The sequence below is a fragment of the Phyllostomus discolor genome, chromosome 12, assembly GCF_004126475.2.
Source record: "Phyllostomus discolor isolate MPI-MPIP mPhyDis1 chromosome 12, mPhyDis1.pri.v3, whole genome shotgun sequence".
Lineage (NCBI taxonomy): Eukaryota > Metazoa > Chordata > Mammalia > Chiroptera > Phyllostomidae > Phyllostomus > Phyllostomus discolor.
The window spans coordinates 76180908-76206995 of NC_040914.2; the positions used below are offsets into that span (position 1 = coordinate 76180908).

The following is a 26088-nucleotide window of genomic DNA, read 5'->3' on the forward strand; positions in this document are numbered from 1 at the left end:
GAAGGTTGAAGAAATTCCCAGTGTTCAGCACAGGCACCAGGTGCAGAGAATATTACTGGATATAACTGAGGTTGGAACTGAGAATTTTCCCCACAGTTTATACCTAAATTCTTATGCCTAAATATTTAGTTTTCTGATCACCTTAAAAGTGTTTTTCATTTTTGGAGAGGTGATAAATGCACTTGATAAAAAAGTATAATAAGGTGAAAAGTGAAAAATAATTTCCTTTACCCTTAGTGTTCCAGGGATATTCTGTGCACACCTAGCATATTTCTTTTTTTTTTATTTTAATTTTATTCTTATTTTTTTATTTTTTATTTTTTATTTTAATCATTGTTCAAATACAGTTTTCTCCTTTTTACTCCCCATCCAGTCTATTTCTTTAAATAAGCGTGTTGTGCACATTTTGCCCCATTTATTATTATGTAGCCCTGCATTTTGGGAGTTGTCCTTAGAGATACTTGCCTCCTTTGACAGTTGTTTGGAATTCCAGTGTTTGGCAGTGCCATATTTTTTTGTTGTTGACGCACATTTAGGTTGCATCCATTCTTTTGCTGCTAAAAACATTGTCTTAGGGTTTGTTTGTTTTTTTTTAGCACAAATCTTTGAATCTGTGTGGTGGAAAGATTCTTGAGTGGGAAAAGGTATGATCAGGCCTGTAGCCAGAAGTGTTTTGATAGCTGTACTCCTTGTTGCTCTTCAGGATTAGCCTCCCACCAAAGGCACAGGAGAGCTGGCTCTCCGTCCCGACTTGCGCCCAGTGCAGTGCACCAGGCCGCGTGCCTGCGGCTTCGGTTTTCTTCCTTAGGGTCACCTTGTTACGCATGGGTTGGATCTTCTGTGTCACTACACTACTTCTTCATCTCTTTTCTTTACTCTTAAAATTTTTCTCCTTTTCTCATTGTTTTTCTGAAGGCATCATTTATTGTGTTTACTTGCTCTTGGATTCCTTCTCGTTTTCATTTCCAGAATTCTTTTTCTTTTGCTTCTAATCTTTTCTGAGTTCTGTCACTTCATTTGGGGCTTTTCTTTTGATGGTTTATGATTAACAGTATAATATTACCTTCATGTATTTTAACTTGTTTTGAAATATTCCATATCACTTTCCTCTCTTTTGGCGACTTATCTTTCTAGCGTGTTTTCACTTCTGTGCGATGTTATTTTATGCCTTATTCTCTTTTAAAATATATTGTATCTGCATGAATTAGACCTCAGTATTTCTTCTGTTGTTCATTTTTATATAGAATTAATTTTCCTGAATATTTAGTAGGGAGGCTTTATTTGAATAGTTTTACTAATTTCAGTGTTCTAGAGCTCTATTTTCTGTGTTTTTTAGGGAGTTTTAATGAATATGGCAGCTGATTTTCGCACCTCTCTTGGCTTTGTTTTTCTCTCCCATATCTAGTTAGACTTTCATTTGCCTCTGTCACTGTTTCCCCTGTCCTGTATATTTTGTAGTCTGTTCCCAGTCATTTCTTTTCAGTGTGCTTGACCTGAAGGGAGCCTTGAATGATTAATTTTGAGTGTTACTGGGGCCCAGAATGTTCTAGGCCTTCCAGACTTGACTGCAGACCTCTTGTATTTGTCTGCTGTGGGAGTGTGCTCACTTCCTGGTCTCACCTGCTGTTCTCGAGTTGACACGTTGCTTCTCTGCTTCCTGCTGCATACCTGCTTTTATCGTGATGATCTCGCAGCTGTCAGTGGTGTGTCCCCGCTTACTTGTATTTGGGGGTTTGTTAGGAACACCTTGTCTCTCAGTTCTGTTACAGACAGTGACCTGAGTTTTGGTTTTGCTATCCTAGTTGCTCCGTGTGTCTTTATGGGAGGATTTGGGGACATTAAAAGTCTTTGTTACTGCCATCTTTGCCTAGTGGGACTATTCAAGGGTTAGGTCAGAGTGGTTCTGAGGTCCTTTGGTTCCCGTCCAGATTGTTGGTCATCAGTCTCTTCTTTGTTAAGGACAGTGAATGCTTTCTCGTCTTTTTCAGTCTTGTGTGAAGTGTATAATCTGGGAATAAAAACACCTTTGCCATTTTAATGATCATACCTTTGGCCAGATGTTTATGTAAAAAAGCTACATTTACTCCACGAAGGAAGATTTGAGAGCGATTAGTTCTTCCTACACGTTGTCTTCCCTGGGAAATGCTGGAGCTGCTACTGTTTAAGCTGTGGAATTTAAATCTGGATAAAAGAGAAAAGGAACCACGTTATTTACAGGAATTAAGAACACATGTACAACTTATGAATTTAATTTAATGCCTGTTGAAATATACCATTAAAAGAAGCTGTCAGGAGATTCCGATTTGAAACTAGAGGATCTAAAATTTTCAGTCATCTCCTCCCTGCTCCACAGGAGTTGTGACTAGGGACCGTAAGTGCTTACGGTTATGGAAGGAGCTGTGCTGTGGGGTTGAGCGCATGGTTTCTGCCCTCGGGGAGCATGTTGTCTAGATGGGGAAAGATACATAAATAATTTATCTTATAAATATTTACTTAGAAATAAAGTATAATATGATACAAAATATTATGGTGACATTGATTCCTGAGTTCTTCAGGACATCCTGTTTTCCAGTACTAAATTTAGATCCCTGGTTGATAGGTCTTATTTGGAATGGCATGGCCTCATTTTTGTTTTGGAAAATAAGTTCACAGTGTTTTAGGAGCAGGAAGAAAGTAACTGACTCTGTCCCAGACACAGTGCTAGGCTCAGGGATGACAGCTCACAGCACAGGTGGCCCAGCCCCGGAAGGGTACAGTGTGGACAGGATGGTGGTGCTCCCGGGCACAACAGTGGGGCTGTGCTACAGCTCAGGCTTGTGCTGGAAGCCAAGGGGAAGCAAAAGAGAGGAACTCGGAGGGGAGGGCAGTTTTGAATAGCAGAAATGGAGTATGGGCATAGCCTTGGCTGAAGGGGCCATTTGGGTGAAATTTGGGAGTGAGAGGTATGTTACTGGTGGAGACAACAGTGTGATGGTTTTCTAGGGTGTGGTGTGTATAGCAGGAGCTGAGACCCCATGGGGAGCAAGCAGGCAGAGGATGGGATGTGTTCTGTGGGCAGCAGGGGACCACTGGAGACTTGGCTTGGGATGACACGTTCAAACCATTTTAGGAAGGTGACTTTGGAGGTGGTGTGGAATGGATTGATGAAGTGAGAGGTTCTCAGGTAGGGGCTAGTCTGGTGGTTAAGGACAGACAAAATAAACATTTTGGGGCTCTTTCTCAATTCTCAAAGAATGCTAACCTTTTGGTGTTTGGGGGCAAGAAGAACTCTGTTAAAAACTGTCTGATGTCCTCTTGAATATACATGGCTAGCAGTTTTCATTTCACAGGTCGTGACCGTTAATCTCCCTCTCCTCTGCCGTTGTGTTTGTTTTGTAGGTGGCAGAATCCCAGTCCTGTGTGAGTTTGCTTCTTCCTCGGTGACTGGCCCCTCTCCTCTCGTTCTGGATGATGTCAGAACAGGATCTGGCGGATGTGGTGCAGATTGCAGTAGAAGATCTGAGTCCCCATCACCCAGGTACAGAGCTGCGGGAGAGTGAATGGACTTGATTCTCTCTGTGCTTTAAACATCCAAAACCTCTTCCAGAAGTTGTCTTTAATCCTTTAAAGAAGGCAAGAGAAAGAGTGATGCATGCTGTGTGTGAAAGATGCGTTCCCTGATGGGTAGCTCTCCAGCACTTTGTCCGCTCTCCCCTCTTCTGACGGGCACAGGCACTGGCAGACGCTCTTGCCCTCCTCCTACCCCACCCGTAGGGGCTCCTGTGACAGCTTTCTTCCTTACAGTGGCCCCTTTCTAAGATTCACTATTGTCACCGGCCATGGAAATCTTACTGTGTTCGTATGTACAGATTGACTGCAGTTTTTTTTGACAACTGCATGATATTCCATTTATAGGTGTCCCCCCCACCCTGCCGTTTCTTGAAAATTCCCCTTGTGGATGGCATTTCATTTTTTGCACTGTTTTTCTATCATATAATCCCCTGCAATAAAGATTCCTGCACATATATCTTGGCAGATATTTTTTATGTTAAGTTTCCAGAAGTAGAATTGCTTTTTGTATGTTCACAGTTTTGATAAGATACTGACAGACTTCCCAGAAATGTTTTACTAAAGTCAGCTGAGTGAGAAGAACTTTTTCCTATACTTCTGCAAAGGCTAGTGATTTTTCTCAATGATGTTAAAGGTGTACCCCTACTTTGAAAACTTAACTAAATGTTTGTTTTAAGAAGGCCCTAAATTTCAAGAACTTCACCTATGAAAAATCTTTGTCTACACTTTTACTTTATAAAAAGATTTCTTAGTAAGTTTCCTCCTTTTTTTCTACCTTAAAGTTTCACATTTCTGTTAAGTTTGAAGTCACAAGTGCACATAATTAAGTCAGAGTGTCTTTTGCCCATTTTTCTTTCTAGAATGGTAGAAATGCTGAACTATTTTTTTCCCATAGAAAAGAGAATTTTCAGAAAATTCTAAGAAAGCATGATGTCTATCCTATATGATCTAAAAAAAAACTTCATTTGGAAATTAGGTATCTTAACAGAAGGGGAGAGTAATATAGATAATTTTGGAATTAAATAAATAGTCATAAAGAAATGAGGCATTCTTCAGGAATACTATTCTTAGTTTCTCCCTTATTTTGCTTTTGATTTTTTTCACAAGTCAGATTTAAAAAAATTTGTCACCATCAAAAGTCTAGATTTTAAACAGCTTCTTCGTGGACCGGGGGCTCACGTCCATCAGCTCACTCAACTTTAGCACCTGTCTCATCCCCGGGAGCTTTCCTAGAACTGCTGCCTTCACCACGAAGCTCTGTGAGTTTTCGTACTTCGTGCTTGGGCTTCTTCACCATTTTGACTTTCTAGACACCACGGAGCAGATAAATACTGGCAAGCCTTTTCTATGTCTTTTCCAGTGCTATCTGGAGTCAGCGTATTGACCACTTCTTTCAAATAATTTGTCTGCAGTTCTCGGGTTGTGATTTGTGTCATCATCTTTTGGATTTGGTGGACCTGTTGATGTGGAGCACAGGATGTCTCCTGAATCTGATGCTTTTTTTTTTAATTGGTTATGCTATTACAGTTGTCCCATTTCCCCCCCTTAATTCCCCTACACCCTGCACACCTCCTCCCACCCACATTCCCCCCCTCTTTAGTTCAAGTCCATGGGCCGTATGTATAAGTTCTTTGGCTTCTACATTTCCTGTACTTTTCTTGCCCTCCCTCTTTCTATTTATTTCTACCTACCATCTATGCTACTTATTCTCTGTGCCTTTTCCCCTTTTCTCCCCCTCCCACTCCCCTGTTGATAACCCTCTGTGTGATCTCCATTTCTGTGATTCTGTTTCTGTTCTAGTTGTTTGCTCAGTTTGTTTTTGTTTTTTTTTAGGTTTGGTTGTTAATAATTGTGAATTTGCTCTCATTTTACTGTACATGTTTTTTATCTTCTTTTGCTCAGACAAGTCCCTTTAACATTTCATATAATAAAGGCTTGGTGGTGATGAACTCCTTTAACTTGACCTTATCTGAGAAGCACTTTATCTGCTCTTTCATTCTAAACGGTAGCTTTGCTGGATAGAGCAATCTTGGATGTAGGTCCTTGCCTTTCATGACTTTGAATAATTCTTCCCAGCTTCTTCTTCTCTGCAGGGTTTCTTTTGAGAAATCAGCTGACAGTCTTATGGGAACACCTTTGCAGGTAACTGTCTCCTTTTCTCTTGCTGCTTTTAAGAGTCTCTCCTTCTCTTTAATCTTAGGTAAGTAATTATGATGTGCCTTGGTGTATTCCTCCTTGAGTCCAACTTCTTGGGGATTCTGAGCTTCATGGACTTCCCAGAAGTCTATTTCCTTTACCAGACTGGGGAAGTTCTCTTTCATTATGTTTTCAAATAAGTTTTCAATTTTTTGCTCTTAATCTTCTCATTCTGGAACCCTTATGATTCGGATGTTGGAATGTTTAAAGATGTTCTGGAGGTTCCTAAATCTCTCCTCATTTTTTTGAATTCTTGATTCTTCGTTCTGTTCTGGCTGAATGTTTCTTTCTTCCTTCTGGTCCACACCGTTGATTTGAGTCCTGGTTTCCTTCCCATCACTCTTAGTTCCCTGCGTATTGTCCTTTATTTCACTTAGCATTGCCTTCATTTTTTCATGTAATTTCCTGTAATTCAACCAATTCTGTGGGCTTCCAGATTACCAGTGTTTTGAACTGTGCATCTGATAGGTTGGTTATCTCTTCATCGCTTAGTTGTATTTTTCCTGGAGCTTTAATCTGTTCTTTCATTTGGGCCTTTTTTTCTGTCTTGGTGCACCTGTTGCGTAGTGAGGGCCTGAGCCTTAGGAGTTCACCAGGGCGGGGCAACACAGTTGCTGTGTTGTGATGCTGTATGTGGGGAGGGGTCTGAGAGGGAACAGTGCTGCTTGCTCTGCCCTCTGCCAGTTTTCAGTCAGTTCCCCCACTTCCCATAATCAAAGTTTGATTGGGCCCTTCTGGTGCTGATTCCCAGATGAGTAGGTTTGTGTAGGGACCTGTGGGTCTCTCCAACAAACTCTGCTGCGAGGCTGGGAGTTTCTTCCACCACCGCAACCCCCACAGATGTTTTCAGTCAGTGGTTTGAGGCTTTATTTCCCCCTGCCCTGGGACCCTGGGTTGCACCGTCTGTGTTGCTCCCTAGTTGTTCCTCCCAGTTTATCTGCATGAGGATGTGGGTCCGTCCATTCTGCAATCTGCCACCTCATCAGGCCCGCCAGCCGCCTTTCCTGCCCCGGTCCTCCAGCCGCCGCCCTGCCCGCCGTGGTCCTCCGGCCGCCGCCTTGCCTCGAGTCTTCTCTGCCCGGCTGCCCATCTCCACCCCTCCTACTGGTCTGGCTGAATGTTTCTTCTTTAACTCCTTGGTTGTTGGACTTCCATACAGTTCAATTTTCTGTCAGTTCTGGTTGTTTTTTGTTTTTAAATTTGTTGTTCTTTTGGTTGTACGAGGAGGCACAGTGTGTCTACCTATGTCTCCATCTTGGCTAGAAGTCTGATGCATTTTTTAGTAAAACCAGCACAAAGTAAATGAAGCAAGTAACGATTGGTAGTTTTTTTTTTTTAAGATTTTATTTATTTATTTTTAGAGAGGGAAGGGGGAGAGAGAGAGAGAAAGAAGCATCAATGTGCGGTTTCTGGGGGTCATGGCCTGCAACCCAGGCATATGCCCTGATTGGGAATCGAACCTGCGACACTTTGGTTCGCAGCCCGAGCTCAATCCACTGAGCTATGCCAGCCAGGGCGATTGGTAGTTTTGACATCAACACGAGCTTCAATCACGGTCTGCCATTTTTTGGCCACAGAGCACGTTTTGTCATGGGTAAGATCCATGCCATGGGAATTAGTCAGGCATTTTTGCCCCGAACATCCTCAGTAATTAGCTTGAATTTTCCTAAATGCAGTGCAACTCTATCATTCTGCATGTCATTTAGGCTCACTTCAAAAACACAAACCTTGCCCTAACTAGTGTGGCCCATTTGGTTAGAGTGTTGTCCCATAAACTGAAAGTTTGCAGGTTCCATTCCTGGTCAGGGCACGTGCTTGGGTTGAGGGGTTGGTCCATGGTGGGTGCCTATGAGAAGCAACTGATGGATGTTTCTCTTTCACATCCAAGTTTCTCTCCCTCTCTTTCTCCCTTGCTCTCTCTCTAAAATCAATAAGCATGTCCTCAGGTGAGGATTAAAAAAATAAAATAAAATAACCCTTGAGACAATCAGATGTGATTTTGGTGCCTTTGAGTTCTTGTGACTAGTGTTTTTCCAACATTTCTTGTAGTGAACCCAGTTGGTGCTTTCACGTCACACTGATCTTTTTTTAGAAACTGGATCAACCACTTTCTTCTTGACTCCCTTTTTGCCACCTTTCATAAGGCGCTTGCTTATTCCTGCCCACTGCCATGGTGTGCTCAGAGAGCCAAAAGCTGGTTCCGTTTTTTAATAAGAAGCACTATCACCTGTTAACTGGCAAAATCAAGAGGCTTGTTCAATCAGATCATTGAACAAGATTGGGGATATGAGTATAGCTATTCAACTACAGTTTTCTCTGTAAAAACTAACCAGTTTGTTTAGAACTAGAACTTGTAGCCTTGACCTCATTAGCACCACACCTTAGATACCATTGAACTTAAAAAAGAAGCAGCCCTACCACTATATATAGCAATGAAAAAAAATCCATGTTTATATTTTGGTAGGTGAACAACAGTTTCTTTAGAAAGCGCACACTGTATTGTTATAAAGGAAAAATGTTCCGGTTACATAAAATTTAGCCATTTTTAGAACTATAAAACTCTTTTTTAAATTTTTTAAGATTTTATTTATTTATTTTTGGCAAGAGGGGAAGGTAGGGAGAAAGAGAGAAACATCATTTGGTTGCCTCTCACAAGTGCCCCAGCTGAGGAGCAGCCTGCAACCCAGGCATGTGCCCTGACCAAGATTTGAACCTGTGACCGTACACTTTGCAGGCCGATGCTCAACCAACTGAGCCATGCTGGTCAGGGCTAGAACTATTGAAATTCTGAGAGGTAACTTCCTACATAAATTTCTTCTCTGTAGATTATAGTCCAAAGAAGGTTTAGAGAAGTCATTTCTAATGTCGTTTTGTTTCATCTCTGTTCCTTAAATAACTGAGAACTAGGATTCATTGGCAGTTTAATGAAAACCTGTGTGCAGAACTCTTGTGAGGCCTTCACAGCCAGAAAGCCTGCAATTTCTGACCCAAAAGAACTCTCGGCACACCTGGCAAATACCAAGGTGCATTACACATGTTTGCATTCAGAATGAGTTTAGGATTGAGATTATTTTCCCCTTATCTCTAAAATATGACCTTTGTGAAATTTAAAAATATAGTTAAGCAAGTAGAAGCAACAAAAATTTCTCATAATCTTAGCAATAAGACTACTTTTAAATTGTTGGCATGTACGTCCTTCCAGTTTGTTCTGATTTCCATTTAAAACAAAAATGTTTAGTTTCTGGTTTTGCAGGTACTCGCCATTGAGCTGCACTTACTTTACCTGTCTGCATGTGACTTTTACCAGACCTCTATTTAATTGTGATGGCTTTAAAATGAGTATTGAGTTCTTTAGTCTAATTTTAAAAGTAATGCATGCAAAATTATGAAAAGCAATTCAGCAACAGACAAAGAAGAAAAGAAACTTGCAGTCCCACAGCCCATGGGAAGGTATTGCTGAACCCTGGTTCCTGTGCCTCTGTCATCTGCCATGGACACGTCTCACTTTCCATGTCTGCTTCACTGCCCTTTGCTTCCAGATTGAGGTGCTCCACTCGGCCAAGGGGTGTGGTTTTTTTTCTGTAGTTACAGGGATCAGCTTTGTGACTCTGGACAAGTCACTTAACTTCTCTGGTGTAAATGTGTGTAATGCACCACGGTATTTGCCAGGTGTGCTGAGAGTTCTATTGGGTCAGAAATTGCAGGCCTTCTGCCTGTGAAGGCCTCAGAAAGCTGTGCACGCAGGGCTGTCTGTTTAGCAGATTAAAAGGATTCCAATAATGATTGTCAGGGTTCCTTTCTGTCCTCCCAGTCCCAGTAAAATTACTGGTTCCTTATGGAGGTAAATAGACTGTGACTGAAGTTCTCAGAACCTGTATTTTGTTAACCACAAACACTTGTAGGCATGGATTTCTCCCCTTTTTACTTAATTAAATGAACATCCATTCCCATCTACTTCTGTGGAGGTAGGTAGGGCATTTTCTGCAAATGGGATCTATAGTGTCTGATGCAAAGATCTTAGGTAGGCAGGCTGCCCCTTGTTATTGTTGGTCCTTGGCTGGTTTCTGCAGGGGAGCTTCGGGTAGTCACCTCTGGGAGATCATTTTACTGCTCTTACTGAGGAACCATGGAGAGTTTGTGTTAGAGTCATAGGCCTCTGCAGTGTCTCTACACTTAAGAGCTTTGAGATGAGTCATTTTATAACAATAGGTTTAAAGGCATTGATGCTTAAAAAAATTAAGATATTATTTGGAACCTCAGCAACATATACAGCCTGTTGAAGTGGAGGTGCTTCGATTGAGATGGGGCCTGGGCCACAGTGACCCATGCATTTGGCTTCCCCTGTGCCTGCCCCCGACCCTCCCTTAGCAGATGAAAAATCAAATGCCAGCAGGATGAGCTGTGTCCACATCTGTAGACAGCCTTGTGTGAGGGGCTGGAGGGCCTCTGTTTGGGGTAGTCACTGTGCCCCTGCTGGTGTCACAGCATGAGCAGGCATTAGTTCCAGCCTCCACGTGGAAGAAGGTGGGTAGGTTTCCTTGAATGAAGGTGGTTGGACAGTTGTGGGCATAGGGAGGATTGGAGGAGGAAGAGCTGGGACGTGGTCAGACAGCACTGTCCCAGTGAGGCAGGCATCGTCCGTCTACAGCGAGTTTACCCAGCTCGAGTGTAGTGTGGGATGCATTTGAAAGGAGGATGGATGATATGCCAAAGTGTGCACGCCCCTGCTTTATTCTCCACGTGTGGACACTCTCCCACAAGTGCTCCAGTGAGTGCACTTCTGTGTGCACATGTACATATACACAATATTATAACATACATGTTCTATATCTTCTATATTTGTATATTGTCATATACTGACATTCATTTCTATAAAATAGATTCACAAACTGATATCACTGTTAAAAAGTGAGTTAAAGCTATTTACTGGGAGGACTGTCCACATTACATTGCTAAGTGAAGACGAAAGGTACAGCTCTATTGAAATAAGAGGGCCTTGGCCCTCTGGTACATATGCGCTATGTTTGTGTCCATGTGTGAACTTGTAGAAAGAGGTGAGGAATACTACATCAGGCAGTTAGCGATAGTGATTTCAGGCAAGGAGATGAGAAGGGAAAAATACTGTAGCAAACTGGAAAATTACTCATGGTATCATGTTCAATAAAAAACGTTGAATACGAAATCTATCTGTCGTTGCCAGTATGGAAATGTTTAGTGATTGACTGGGTCTAGGGCAAGCAATCAGGAACAGAGAAACGTGGTTTGCAGAAATGATGTGATTGTGGACAGTTTTGGTCTTTGATTTTGGGGCTATCTTCAATATTGTTTTGTAGCTAATTTTAGATGACAGGAAGGCAGTTGCTTATCTGTGGGGAAGCCATGATCAGCTGAAAATTGCTGATGGGGAGGCATTGATTTCAGCAGCACTGTGGAATAGCTTTCTGTGCGACTCAGTGTGTTAAGTTTGGGACTGTTTTGATCCTCATCACCTAAGAAAATGTAATAACCAGGAAGGATTTCAATTTGTAATGAAGTAGGCAACAGACAAGACTTTAAAGTGTGAAAATATTATTCATTTGGTTTTGTTATGCTGAAGTTCAAACAGGGTAGCCTAATAGAACATTGAATAAGAAACACATAGTTCTGGTGTTAGGATCAACTCAGCAGCACATTAGGGGATTTATTTATCCAGTATGTCAGCGTGTTTTTTGGGTTTTTTTTGAGATTAAGGAGAGAACTTACTTTCTGTAAGTCATGTCTGAAAATTTTAAGTTAAAACTATAAAAAAGGAAACCATGGAACAGGTTGTGTCACTTCTCATTTAACCTTAAGGTGTCAGATGGTTTACTATCTTAATATTAAAACAGTCCGTAGAACTTTTTATATTGAAGTTTAAATCTTTTGTTTCTGCCTTTGGTTTTCAGTTGTACTGGAGAATCATGTAGTGACAGACGAAGATGAACCATCTTTGAAACGCCAACGATTAGAGATCAATTGCCAGGACCCCTCTATAAAGGTAAAAATACTAGTGTATTTTATTAGTGATATCTTAGTTTCCTAGGACTGCCGTAACAAATTGTCAAAAATTGGGGAACCTAAAACAACAGAAATTTATCCTCTCGCAGCTTTGGAGACCAGAAGTCTGAACTCGGGGTGCGGGCGGGGCTGTGCGTGCTCCAGAGACTCTGGGGAGGCTCTTTCCTGCCTCTTCCCATGTCTGGTGGCTCCAGATGTTCCGTGGCTGTGGCCACATCACTCAGGTCTCTGCCTCTATCCTCACATAGACGTTCCTTCCTGTGTGTCAGTGTCCGTTTCCCTTATTCTTCTCTCTCTCTCTCTCTGTTTTTAAAATTTTATTTATTTATTTGCAGAGAGAGGGGGGGAGGGATAAAGAGAGGGAGAGAAACATCGATGTGTGAGCAAAACATTGATCAGTTGCTTCTTGCACACTCCCAACTGGGGACCTGGCCTGCAACCCAGGCATGTGCCCTGGGCAGGAATCGAACCAGTGACCATTTTGGTTTGCAGTCTGGCATTCGATCCACTGAGCCACATCAGCCAGGGCTTTCTCTTTCTTTTTTTAATTCTCATCCAAGGACATGCTTAATGATTATAGAGAGAGGGGAAGGGAGTGAGAGGGATATTGAGGTGAGAGAGAAACGCTGACTGGTTGCTTCTCGTATGTGCCCTGACTGGGGATGGAACCTGCAACTAGATGTGTCCTGACTGGGAATCGAACCCATGACCTTTCCATTTATGGGCTGATGCTCCATCCACCTGAGCCACACTGGATGGGGCTCTTTCTCTTCTCTTATAAGGACATCATTATTGACTTTAGGTGTCATTCTAATCCAGGAATATCTCACCTCTAGATCCTTGATTTAGTTTTACCTACAGAGACCCTTTTCCAAATAAGACTACATGTATAAATTCTGGGGATTAGGATGTAGACGTATCATTTTTGGGAGTCACTGTTCAACCTCCTACATGGCACGTAAAGCCATTTTTCTCCCTTAAAGATTATGAGGAATCAACATTATTTAGATTGAGATTGCTGCCAAATGAGGCATTTTCCTGTAGAACCGTAGACCTGTTGTGGACATAAGGAAAGAGAGCAATTTGAGTGGCTAACGTTTTCCATTTGTGCCGAAGTACTTCTGTACTACCATTTAAGTCACCTAAATTTTAAAGTTTACTAGATGTGGTCTTGTAAACCATTGAATCAGTCAGTCAGTGATTTTGGATTTTGGGGTTTACGTTTTTGGTTTAGTGTTTACAGAATCATGGAGATAAATATCAGCACATATGAAAAGTTTAAGAAAGCCATGCAAATGAAAACCATAGTATAGGAAGTAAAGAAAAAAAAAAAGAGAGAAGAAAACCATAGTAACTTTTCGTGTAATCCCTCTACTTACATGGGGTGTCTTTCTAGAAACATTCATGTCGCCCAAAACTTAATTTCATTAATGAGGGGAAGCAGCGTAAGCTTAAACATGTAGGTGATTTAAAAGTATATTTACAGTTAAATTTGTTTCACGGTAATGGATAGAAGATGGATGCATTAGTAACACCAAATTATCACATTTAAAAATAAAATGCAGTTGTAGTTTTACCACCAGAGGTACATTTATTATAAGCATAAACAGAGCAGAAATGTATAAAGTAACAGCTGAAAGTGGCCCAGCCCAAGTCCTAGCCCCGCTGTCAGCACATCAGACTGGGGCTGTGGTCTGCACGCCGCCCATGTGCGCTGCTGGAGCCGGTGTGCTGCCAGGTTGCCCGGAAGTCTTCAGGGAATGGATGTGACTGTTTGTGGTCAATATCACTTGATAGAAAAGGTTTATTCAGAATATATTCTCTGCTCTTCTCTGTTGTTTTATTAGTTGGATAATTGATTTATTAGTATTTGTTTTATTAGTTTGTAATTGTTTTATTAGTATGTAACTGCATTTTGTCCAAACTGAGGGCAGGAGTATTTTAAATTTAGAATTAATCGTTTTCCGCACTGCTGCCCCCTTACTGCCATGTCTACCAGGCAGCTAGACTAATGCATTTAACTTCTTCAGCAGTTAAGCTGAATCTGTTGAAAATACACTGTTAAGAGTAAGTATTTTTTCCCTCTCCCAGGCCTTGATGCCCGTGCATGATGTGATATTGCTCTAATTTTGCTTTTTTGCTTCCAATTAGGAGAGCAGGCCTAGCTAACGCTGTGGGTCAGCAGCAGTTAGACGGCATGTCCTGTCCATCCGTCAGAGGCCAGCTTTTTACTTGGGGCAGACAAGCAGAGGGAAAGAGGAAAGAAAGGGAGATTTATTATTTTCAGCTGTTGACTCTCAGGCCAGCCTTTCCACTACATTGAACTATTGGGTGCTTTATGAACTTGCTCCTAACTAGCACTCTGAACCCTTCTGCCAGCTGGTGAGACTAGCCTAGCTCTAGGGTATTTGCTGCACAGTGGAAGTCTGACCTGAAAGCATGCTTCTCATGGCAGGAGTGGCAGTTGTGGGAAGTGAAGAGCTTTCCTGGCTGGGTGTGTATTTGACCCATTTCTTGGGTCCAGAGTCATGCATGACCCTGCTTATTGGAATCGATTGGAGTTAGTAATTGGGACTTGGCTCAAAAACGATAACCGAGTGTGAGGCAGCTCTTCCTGTCAACCACTAGGTGGCAGACGTGCTGTTCATGAGCTTTTCCCCAAGTTTTAACGTCAGGACCGTGGGGATAGTGTGAATGTGTTGGACCAATGGCTTCCATGCTAGTTTGATGTTGCGAGTAAATATATTTTTATAGTTAGATGTGATTAGTTTTATGTGTAAACTTACTGATTAATAGAAGAACATCCTAAAGACTACATACATTTTTATTATATGGACTTAAGTGTTACTAAGGATCAAAACTACAAATAGAAGTAAAACCATGATTTAAGCAATCACATTTTAATACAAGAGGTGAACTTGTTTACTCAAATGTTTCTGGCTGAAAACTAAGAGCTAAAGTGCAGGCATTGTTCTTATTGGGTAGACACAGTTCAAATTAGGAAATAGCCATTTGGTATTCCTTGCAACTATCTCCTTCAAGTTCAAGATATCCCTTTCTGAGTTTTTCTTTTTTTCACTTCCAGTCATTCCTGTATTCCATTAACCAGACAATATGCTTACGAATGGATAGCATTGAAGCCAAGCTGCAAGCTCTTGAGGCTACTTGTAATCATTAGAAGAAACTAGCTGGATCTGGTCACAAACAAGCAGCACAGTCCCATCCAAGTTCCCATGGTAGCAGGCTCCCCTCTCGGTGCGACGCAGACGTGCAACAATAGTGCGATGGTAAGAGCAGACCAGTGGGCCGTGTCCCCTCCTCACCCAGGCTCCCAGTTCATTACCATCGAGTGGCACTGCGCACGAGGGCATCTGCCTCCGCAGTGGCACGGCACTTCTTTCCCTTAGACCCAAACTGAACACGTGACACCCTGCTGGACCGGCTTGGAGTCATTCTCATATTTTCTTTCTGACATAAACCAGACTGGCTCATCTTTTGTTTGGAATTGACCCATCAGATCTTTGAAGACCCATCCTCCCTCCCTCCCTCCTCCCTCCCCTCCCCCTCCCTCCTCTCCCCTCCCCCTCCCCTTACTTCCTCCCTCCCTCCCTCCCTTCCTTCCTTCCTTTTCTTCTTTCTTTTCTTTCTTTTCTCTCTGACAAATCCTTAGATATTTTTCTCCATAGTAGTATTTATAAATTTTACTTGAGTATATTAAACTTTCCATTCATATCTGCAGTTTTTATTGTGCTGATTTAAAAAAAATATTTAGAGCCTTATCTCAGTGGGATGTGTAATAGGGTATGTGCTGTTTGAATTGAAACTTTATGAAGAATCTGGTTAGATTGGAAGGATGTCTCAAAATCTTTGATGTGTTTGGACTTAAGAGGTACTAAGGATCAAAATCCTTATATATTCGTTAGTCCACAGCACCCTGTCACCTACTTGAGCCCCAGGGACAAGCTAAAGCTCAGGCTTTGGATAGCAGTTCCATTCATCCTGTCGGCATTTTTATGCTTTCTCACAGCTGGCTACAAAGAAGCCATATTTTTTTGCCAGTGGCAAAATTTGTCTTTGTACTTAACAAGATCTTGAAGCATTTTTACTGAGGGCCCTTCTGTTGTGGTTCTCTGGATTGACTGCTGCCTCCCGCTTTGTGTGTCCGTGAGGAGTGAGGGCAGTGGGATGTGGGGGGGGGGGGCATCCTGGTAGATGCAGAGGAGTAGGAGCCACAGTGAGACAGAGGGACAGCTGGCCTTGCTGCCAGGGTCGCCTGGATTCCATCCTGCCCGTGTGCCTGGAAACTGGAGAAGCATTAGGGGCTTTGTGGATCTTTCAGGGGAATGTGGGATTGAGGAGTTCCTGGTTGGGATGCTCACAAACATGCCTTAGTTTCCAGGTAGTCACACCTGCCCTGGTTTGTCTGGGGCAGCTGTGGAGGATACCTGCTGGGTGGGAATAATTCGTAGTGCTTCCTTTGACTCTGAAAAGTATCCTGGTGTGTTTGAAACACCTCGTGCCCTTAAACTTGATCTCCAGCTGAGGGTCAAAGACTCTGTGGATCTCCTTCCCCCCAGGGGAACCTGGTGCAGTCTGTACTGTGGCTGAGATGGGGCCTTTTGTCCTGGTTTATGTTTCGTCCTAACAAATCACCCATGCATTTACTCCTGGCAAACATTTGTTGAGGGTGTCCTCTGGGCAGGCAGTGAGTCTCAAACCTCTGAGACCCAATGCTTTTTTTTTTTTTTTTTTTTAAGAATAATTTTTTTGTAATGCCCTCTTACTCTAGAATGCAATGTTTAGATAATATAACTTATAGTTAAAATACGAACATAGTGCCTTTAGTGAAATGGAAGGAGAATCAGAAGGATAGTAGTTCATAATAAAATAACATGTGTTTCAATATGTAAATGGTTGGATTAGATACATAAGGAGGCAGTGAATAGGCCAAATGCCCAAACTCCCATGTTGAGTCCTAGTTGGGGACTCATACTAGTTGGTGATGGAGTATTATAAAATGATGAGCAGTTTTGCTGAAGTTTCAAATAAAAGTATACTCTTTCCCTAGACTTGAGCAATAGTTGAATTCCTGGAAAATTCAAGTTTTATAACTCTCTAAAAATATTTTGTGTGTAAATGTAGAATGGAGTAAGATTCTGGGGTCAGAGAGCTAGAAGCATGTTTTTTACTAATATGAATGTGTGGGACATTTGAACTTTGTGCGAGAAGATTTTTTTGTTAGTTGAGAGTGTTTCATGCATTGAAGGATGTCTTAACCTTTTTGGCCCATACCCACTAAATCTCAGTGGTGTCCCTTAATTCTGATAACCAGATGTGTCCCGCTGGATTTCAGCACTGCCCCACCCCCCAGCCCCAGCACCTCCATTGCTCTGGGGGTAGGAAAAGAATGAATGACATGCTTCCCGTTCATTACTAAGAACCTTGCATATTCTCAGGACAGCCTTCCTCGGTTGGGTATCACTTCTTTACCTGTATTTGGAAGAAGGGATCATGGTTACCTCTCCTATGAGATGAGGGAGGGAAAATGCTGACAAAATCTGTTTATTCGTATTCCACCTTTGATTATTTGTGGTGCTTCCACCAGGTCAGGTGGTCGAGGGTGGGTGCCCAGGGACTGAAGAGCTGCTGCAGCCGTGGTTTGGACCTCCAGGGTGACTTGTTTTGGCGTTGCTTCTGTGTCAGGAGGGGTGTGTTGGGCGAACAGGCCTCAGCCCATCACAAATCACCCAGGTTTGAAACTGCTGGGACGTCCTGGGCTAAGTCATATAGTTGTGTTGGTTTCTAGTTACCAGTTTCATCAGCTTTAAAAAGAGCAGAGAAAGGTGACTTAGGCTAGCGCTGGAGCCCGTTAGTTTCTCTCACTGTTCTCATGACAAAACTGCCACACTCACTCGTGCAGGTGTGCGAGAGAGGGCGGCACCAGTTCTGCTGAAGTTGACTGGTGGTCCTTTGGGTTTTGGACTTGTTTGACAATAGAGCTGCTTGCTTGGGGAAGGGCGTTTCCTGGCTGCAGGGAGCCACCTCTCTCTGGCTTTCTTTGCCTCATCACATTGTTCACCAGCTGTGGGGAGGACCACAGGCAGCTCTCCTGGCCAGGACTGTCACTGCATTTCCCTCTGTGGGGGACGGGTTTCATTATGCGCAGACTTGCCATGGTTTTCTCGGTGTGGTCAAGTTAAGCGTTCTTGTACTAGTTCTGATGTAGAATCTAGTTAGGTTTTCTAGTTTTAAGAACTGTATTGTTGAGATAAAATCAACCTATTAATAGAAAACACTTGTATATTGGAACAAGGCTTATCAATATTATTAATCAATTATTACTAATAAAGGTTAATGTAAGATTAGTCATTAGAAGGAAAAAATATTCCATTTTCTCATAAGCATAGTTTTAAATAGGATGCATGTGAATGATTTTTAAAGAAGACACTAAATCTGGCATTTCTCTCTGGGTAGTTATGAAAATGAGAAAAAAAATTGCCAACAATTGAAAGCTATTAAGAAATTTGGGGGAGAATTAAAGGATAAGAATTTAATCCCAGTATATCAATAAAAATGTATATTTAAATTAGAAAATCACTAACTTATAAACACATAAGTAAATAAGAATTGTGTGTTTTAAGTGTGGATAGTGGAATTTAGAAAGGAAAAATAAAGATTAGAACTATATAGGTCCTAAATTATTTTATATCCAAGTAGTATGCTTTTAAACATTACTTAGGATTCCTTTAGACTCACTTGAATCATTACATTGTGAATGATTTGTTGAAGACTCTGAGTATACTCGTACATCCTAAATGCTGACACCATAAAGGTCTTTTTAGTTGTAACGAAGCCTGTGGATAGTGGGTGACAAGCCGTTTGCTGAAATATCACTCTTCCTTCCCCTTGAAGAGGCTGCATGTGGCCCAGAGCCAGCCCCGCCTGCAAGGGGCTGGTGCAGCCTCTCAGCTGTGGGGCCCAGCTTTGAACCCCAAATCCACTCACCTGTTGGTTATTTCTAACTAAAACTGGCGTGGAGTAGACCATGCTGTCAGTTCTAGGAGTTAGTCTCTTTAATTCCCGGAGCCCAGAGGCGGTAGGCTGCTGCCAACCTCAACTGGAATTTTGGATCCTGATTTTCAGATCCCATACCTGAATGAGACTTTTTAAATAAATTCAAGAAAAAAAGAAAAATCTTTTTCTTTGGTGCTAAAGTTTAATCATTGTAGTAAAAATGGGAGGTCACTTGGGTGGGGTCTTACCCAACAATGGTGTTCTCCTTGGGGAATAGAAAAATCGACTTGAATTCTTTTAGGTAGGTGCTTTTTTCTTACTTGCAAGTGAGCCAGTAATTTGGATTTTGCTCATCATAATTCTAGGAGTTGCGACTTGAGGTTTTAACTCTAAACCTGTTTTGCATTGGTACTAGGAAAGTCTGTGTAGAGTAGGCTAGGGTCTTCCTTTATTTATTTATTTTTAAAGATTTTGTATATTTTAGAGAGAGGGGAAGGGAGGGAGGGAGAGAGGTCAGGAAACATCAATGTGTGGTTGCCTCTTGAGCACCCCCTGCTGGGGACCTGGCCTGCAACCCAGGCATGTGCCCTGACTGGGAATTGAACCAGCTACCCTTTGGTTCGCAAGCTGGCACTCAGTCCACTGAGCCACACCAGCCAGGGTGGTTCATTCTTTAAATGTCCAGCTGGGACTGCCAGGATCAAGTCTATGGCCAGGGCATTTATACTATAGATCAGTGTGAAAACCCATTTTTTGCACGTTTTTGAGTTTTGACAGAGTCATTTGAGGAAACCACAGTAGTAGGGCACAGTAAGTAGGACACAGCTGAGCCTGGTGTTGGCCCGATTTGGGGTGCTGTCCTGGCTGATGATGGCTCTGGAATGCCAGCCAGCACGACTGGCTGCACATGTGGCAGTGGGTTGTGGATCGTGGGACAGAACGGCTGCTTGTCCGGTGGGGTCTTGTGGAAACAGACTATCTGATAAGTCAGATCGCAACTCAAGACCCAGATGTTTTGGGTTTGTTTTTATTGACTGAACATATTGACTAACTAGGAAAATGTTTGTTTCTTATTTTTCAAAGCAATAGATTTCTATTTTGTTATTTTTAAAGTTTTTCTTATAGAGAGATGTATCATGTAAGACATATGGAGGGGCAACTTTTTTTCCCCTCTAAAGTGATTATCGATCTACAGAAAATTAAAATATTTGATCAAGAAATTATTTTAATTCCCTTTAGTATGCTGGTTTGCTGGGTCTCTGTTTTGCTTCCCAGAGAGTCTTTGGTTTTAAACATTGATGGATATTTGCAGAAGGACTGTTCTGGTCTTTCGAGCCCTCATGGCTTATGGGTACAGAGAGGTCTAAGGTTATTTGAATTGTGATGGAATGGTTTGGTCTCAGCCATGAAGGTCTTGTTTAATTCTTTCCTTACCAAATTTTGAATTTTTGATGTTTCTATTTAATTTTGTGTACATATGATCTCTATTCTCAATTGGTCTACACTATCTCACACACCTGCAGACTTTTGATGACTTTGTTGGGATTCCCTGTACATGTCAGGGCTGAGTACTAACTGAAGCATATGAGTAGTTTACACACATACAATTTAGGGAATCATTCACATAATCTGATGACTCAAATACAGTCTCTACTAAAACAGATAAGCATAGTCAAACATGTTAATAGACTGTGCATATTCTAATAATTTGTTGTACTCCTGGTTTTAGAATAACTCATACCTCGGTGACTGGGATTGAGTTGAGTTTGTAGATTAATTTGGAGATCGCCCTCGCACCACCACGGAGTCTTCTGATGGGTGAGCGCGGTGCAGCGCTCCCCTCGCAGAGGGCTTGACTTCCCCGTCAGCAGTGTCGGGGGTTTCGGTGTGTGACTCTCACCCATACTGTGTTCGATTTATCTCCAAGTCCTTCTGAGTATTTTTAGGTGCTGTCATAAATGCTGCTGTATTTTAAATTTCACTGTCAAGTTGTTCATTGGTAGTATATAGAAATATAATAGGTTTTTCTATACTGACCATTATTCTGTATCATTGTTAAATTAACTTATTTTAGGAGCTTTTCTGTAGGGATTTTAAAAATGTGTATGGTCACATTGTTTTTAAATAACAAGTTTTATTTCCTATTAATTTCTACATCTTTTCTTACTTTGTTGCACTGGCTAGCCTCTCTGTTTCAGTGTATTCTTTTTTATATTTTTGCCTTATATCTGATCTTTGAGTGAAAGCATCTCATCTTTCACCATTAAGTGTGATGTTAGTTGTGAATTTTTCATAGACATTCTCTGTCAGGCTGAAGAAGTTCCCTTCTATTTCTGATTTCATGAAAGTTATGTTATTATTTTTGGGATACTTTATCATGAGCAGGTGTTGACTTTTCACATGCTCTTAATGTATCTGCTTGACATGATCTTATGCTTTTCCTTCATGATTCTCCCGTTACACTGAATCATACTGACTGATTTTTGAATGCTAGACTACCCTTGCATTTCTGTTAAAATAAATCTGACTTGATCATAGCGTATTACTCTTTTTATATATTTTTGGATTGAGTTGCTGATATTTAGTTAAGCATTTTTGCCTTTATATTTATGGGGTATATTAATCTGTAGTTTTCTTTTTTGACCTGTCTGTTTTGTTACCAGGTTAATATAAGCCTCAAAAAGTGAGCTAGAAGTTGTCCTTTATTGGCTATTTTCTGAATGTGTTTCTATAGTTTTAGTTTTATTTATCCTTTAACTATTTGACAGGATTTGCCAGTGAAGCTATTTGTGCTTAGATTTCACTTATGAATTCAGTTTCTTTAATAAATATAGAACTTCAGTCAGTGTCGACCCTCTTGAGTTAGTGTTGTTTAATTTGTATCTCTCAAGGGGTTTTCCCTTTTCATCTAACTTCTAGAATACATTAGCATAGCACTTTTCATAATATCCCTTGGAAAGACCACATGATATTTAGGTGACATGTCTTAATAGTTTTTTAGGCTTTTCTTATTACAACTTTTTGAGGAGTGCTGGTCAGGTGTTTTATAGGATGTCCCTCAATTGGCATTTGTCTGATGCTTTCCTCATGATGAGGCTTGGATTGTGGTTTTCGAAAGGAAGACCATAGTGGTAAAATGCCTTTCTGGTTGCATCTTACCGAGGGTGTGTGTTGTCACCTTGGCTATTCCCGTGGGTGTTGACACGTGGATCGCTGGGCTGCGGAGTGTGGGTCGGGTGTCTCCACTGTGTGGTTGCCGTTGTCCCCCACCCCCTTCGGCCCGTGCTCTTTGGGAGGATGTCGTTAGGCCCAGTCCCTACTTATGAAGTGGGGAGGCACACTGCATCCCCTGGAAGGTAGAGCATCTGTACACACTCTGTTGTGGGAAATTTGCCTTTTCTTCCCCATTTATTAATTTAGTCCTTTATAAATGGGTATTTATTTTATACTTTGGGTTAGAAAGCCAATAGAGATAAGCCTCAATTTACAATGATTCAACTTAAGATTTTTCGACTTTACAGTGGTACAAAAGCAATATATATTCAGTAGAAACCATACTTAGAATTTTGAATTCTGCTGTTTCCCTGTGCTAGTGATATGCAACACGGTACTCTGGTGATGCTGGGCAGTGGCAGCAAGCTGCCGGTCCCAGTCAGCCACGCAGTCACCAGGGTCAGCAACTGATACTCGACGGTGTACTCATTGTGTTAGATGATTTGCCCACTGCAGGCTAATGTGAGTGTTCTGAGCACGTTTAAGGCAGGCTGGGCTAAGCTATGATTCGGTGGGTTAGGTGTGTTAAATGCATTTTTGACTAAATGATATTTTTGATCAGTGGTTTTATTGGGATATAATCCCATCATAGGTTGAAAAGCATCTGTACTGCTGGGTTGGCCAAAAAGTTTGTTTAGTTAGTTCTGTAAAATAAAAGACACAGTTTTCATTTTTACCCACAGCTTAATTGATTTGGAAGTTTTGAGTATGTTGACTATGTCCCACATGGTATAACCTTCTCAGTTCATGTCTAGATTTGATCGCTATCAACCTCAACTGGTCTACCCGACCGTGGAGTATTGCCCAGTGAGAAATCTCCGGCATGAAACTTCGCAAACCACTTTTGACACGTTCGATCAGTCACAGCACCTTCTCCACACACTGCACATCTTTTTTTCAGTTGTGTTTTTACCTTTCTTGAAATAATAAAGCATAATATGCCAAAAATGTTGCTTACTTTATTCCACCTTTGATATTAAAATGGATACATGGAAATTCATCAATTTTGATAATTTTTTTTAAAAAATGCATGCTGATATGACAGCTGTCACAATACAGTCTAACAAAATTGTTTCAAATGAAGTTAAAGACAACTAAGTGCTATTAGAGCCATCTTACGGAAAAATACAAACTTTTTGGCCAACCCAACACTTTATTTTGTTCCTCAAGTTGTTCTAGCTTTGGCCATTGGGAGCATTTTCAGGTGGCTCCTATGGCCTTTGACACCCCCCTCTCCACCCCAACGCTGTGTGATTATTTTTGGTCTGAGCACTTCCGTACTTTCTGGCACCATCAGACCCTCCGGGCTCACTCATCTTGTGTGTTCGCCTAGAGCAAGCCTTTCCTCCTTTCATGGGAAGATGGCGTCAGAGTCTGGATCTGGGTACCGGGTGTCTTCTAAGTGTTCCCCACAGGGTGCATTCCTGTGGGTGCCACATGCGGGTGTCGTGCTTTTCTGTGCGGGGATGGGTGCTATTCCTACGTGGGGGTCAGCCCTGTGGTTCAGGTTTCCCCTTTTCATTAGTTTCTTATTAGTAGTTTCTGTAGCTCCTTGGAAAGAAGGAAAAATATGCTTTCCTAAGCAGTGTGCTCTTGTCCTGATTTGCAGCCATTAGTTTGAGTCCACAGGCGTTTGCTAATGTGCAAGCATGGCTCCTGTGAGGTGGGGTAAGGTGCAGGTTAGAACCAGGCTTTCCAGCGTCTGCTCTGCAGTCTCTCTTAAGCAGCTGATTTTTAAAGTTTGTTGCACTAGCTTTTCCCCATTTCTTTGGTGCAGTTGGTTTTTTGGGAGGGGTTGGTTTTATCCTCTATTGTGCTCATCTCATTATACTGGAAAGAAACTTTTAATGCTAATTTATTCCTGTCCCTAAGAGTATTTTTGGGGATCCTGGTTGTTAGGACTTTTTAATCTTTAACCTGCAAACAATAGAAACGAACCCTTTAAAGTAAATTTTAGTAAATGTTTCATTTGAATGCTTGGTGTATTGATTAGGAAACACGAACTGTGTGATAAAGAATCCCAGTACTTGGGCGTTGACACCATGGAGCTGGCCCCTTGCTCATGCTTATGGTGCAGTGTGGGTGCTGCTGGGCCTCCCCCAGCTCTCTCCCCGCCTCCATGCAGCTCTGAGGCTGGTGACTACCATCCGTGCTCTGCCATCCCCTAAGGCCCCAGAGGCCTTCGCCTGGGAAAGGAAAGGCTGGAGAAGACACAGTCTGGCCTGGGAGAGGCACATCCCCGTCCTGTTTACATCCCATCCAGGAGCACTTGTAGCTGAGGATTGCTACCCCCAGCCTCCCCACCCCCCTTTTTGCCCTTGTTGACACTCTAAGACTGGTAAGCAGTTCTGTTTTTGTATGTACATTGCACCAAACTGAAAAATTTCTTGCTTTATTGTGACCCAGGTTTGTGCTCGGTGTGCAGGAGTGTAATTGTGAAAACCAGAGAGAGAGAGTGTGTGCTTCGGGAATAAGTATCTGTGGGGTTTTAGAAGAATCTGTCCGACATATCTTCTTATAAGTAGAAAGCAGAAGAAATTGCTTGAGATTCATGCTGGCTTGCTTTTGTTAATTGAGAGGTTTTCTTTGAGATAATTTACAAAAATTAGAAAATTAATATTATGTCGATTTCCCATGCTCAACTTGATGAATACTCACTTTGAGTTGCAGAAGGATCAGTGGCCAGCAGAATATAATGTAGTGAGGCTCAATTATAGGTGGGAGGGAGACAAAAACTCCCTCAAATAATTTTCAAATATTCTGATGGAACTCCATCCACCCAGCCACAAAACACAAAATTGGAGATCACTGTGTGAACAGAAATATTGCCTGACTTGACTGTCTCACATAGGTAATGAGTTGTGGAGTTCTTTGCAAATAATACAGTGCTGTGTAAAGTTTTTGTCTTACCTAAGCCTTTGAGGTAAGATCTGCTACTGGTTTGGGTTAATACAAAAAGCTCAGAATGTGAACTCCCAAGGGTGGGGCATTTCTGCCGTGCCTGGAGTGGGCTTCTCACTTGCTGCCACTCAGGACAGTGTTGGTGATGGAGGGTTCAGAGAATTGGACCTCTGGGCATTTTAAGTTATTTAAACTTGTCTTTGGAAGATTAGTTTCTCCTCAAATGGAGTGTGCCCTTAGCACCCATGTGTGTAAGGCGAGGCTTAGGCAAATAACCTAAGTAATTGTGGACAGTCTGAATAACTTGATGCAACAAGCCCATGTCCCCTTAGCCCTAGATGGTTGCTGAGTGAACATCTATAGACATGTCACTACTGATATATCAGACTTGGTGGCGGTCGATTTCTTATTCCTGGATGCGTTCTTTGCTTGGACTAAATGCTTTTGGCGCTCATGGAAGCTTTCCTTGATCTTTGGAAATTGGAAATAAGCAGTGACTGTGCTGCTCACACAAACCCGATTCTCCCAGGGGAGCCCATTCTGCAAGGGAGCCTAAGAAGCATTTGTTCAGTTGAACGCAGTGCCCTGGAAGCTGGGTAGGGGTGGAAAATGCAGGCAGAGCTTGTTCGTTGATGTTTGCCCATCCCCTTGAGCTTGACACCTGGATCGGTGTGGCGTTTTCAGAGACATGGAGCTGGCTCTAAATATTAAACTATTTGACTTCGCTGGTTCTAAGGGGTTTTCTGTTTCTCTGTTAGTGTTCAGTAAGGGGGGGCGGGTGTATCTCTGCATGTGTGTCCCAGTTATAAGTCCCTGAAATCTGTATGGGGTTTTAGCAGATTCTGTGTTGGAGTTCCTATGAAGCATTCTAAGCATACACAGACCCAACACCTCTAGTTCTTCAGTAGGGCGCTTGGGTGCCGTCTCTGGTCCCAGGTCTGCACGTGTCCCTTGTTAGGCTCTCTGCACGTCACATGCCGACCTCCTCTCCAGTGTTGGCTGATCCTATCCTGGCCCCCCGCCCCGTTCTTGCCTGCGCTGTACGGGCTCCAAGCTCTGGTTCAAACCAAGGGGCTGCTTTTGTACAACTTGCTTTTAGTTTTCCTTTTGTAATCAAAG

The 26088-nt window shown here is 42.1% G+C and overlaps 1 protein-coding gene across 1 annotated transcript in view; it reads left to right on the forward strand.

Moving 5' to 3' along the window:
• LOC114488252 (BTG3 associated nuclear protein) overlaps positions 1 to 26088 on the forward strand; it is a 123724-nt gene that overhangs the window by 22478 nt on the left and 75158 nt on the right. Inside the window, 4 exon segments of the mRNA XM_028501939.2 lie at positions 3379 to 3517; positions 11670 to 11761; positions 14867 to 14968; positions 14970 to 15060. Coding sequence (XP_028357740.1) covers positions 3448 to 3517; positions 11670 to 11761; positions 14867 to 14968; positions 14970 to 15060 — 355 coding nt within the window. The 5' untranslated portion in view covers positions 3379 to 3447.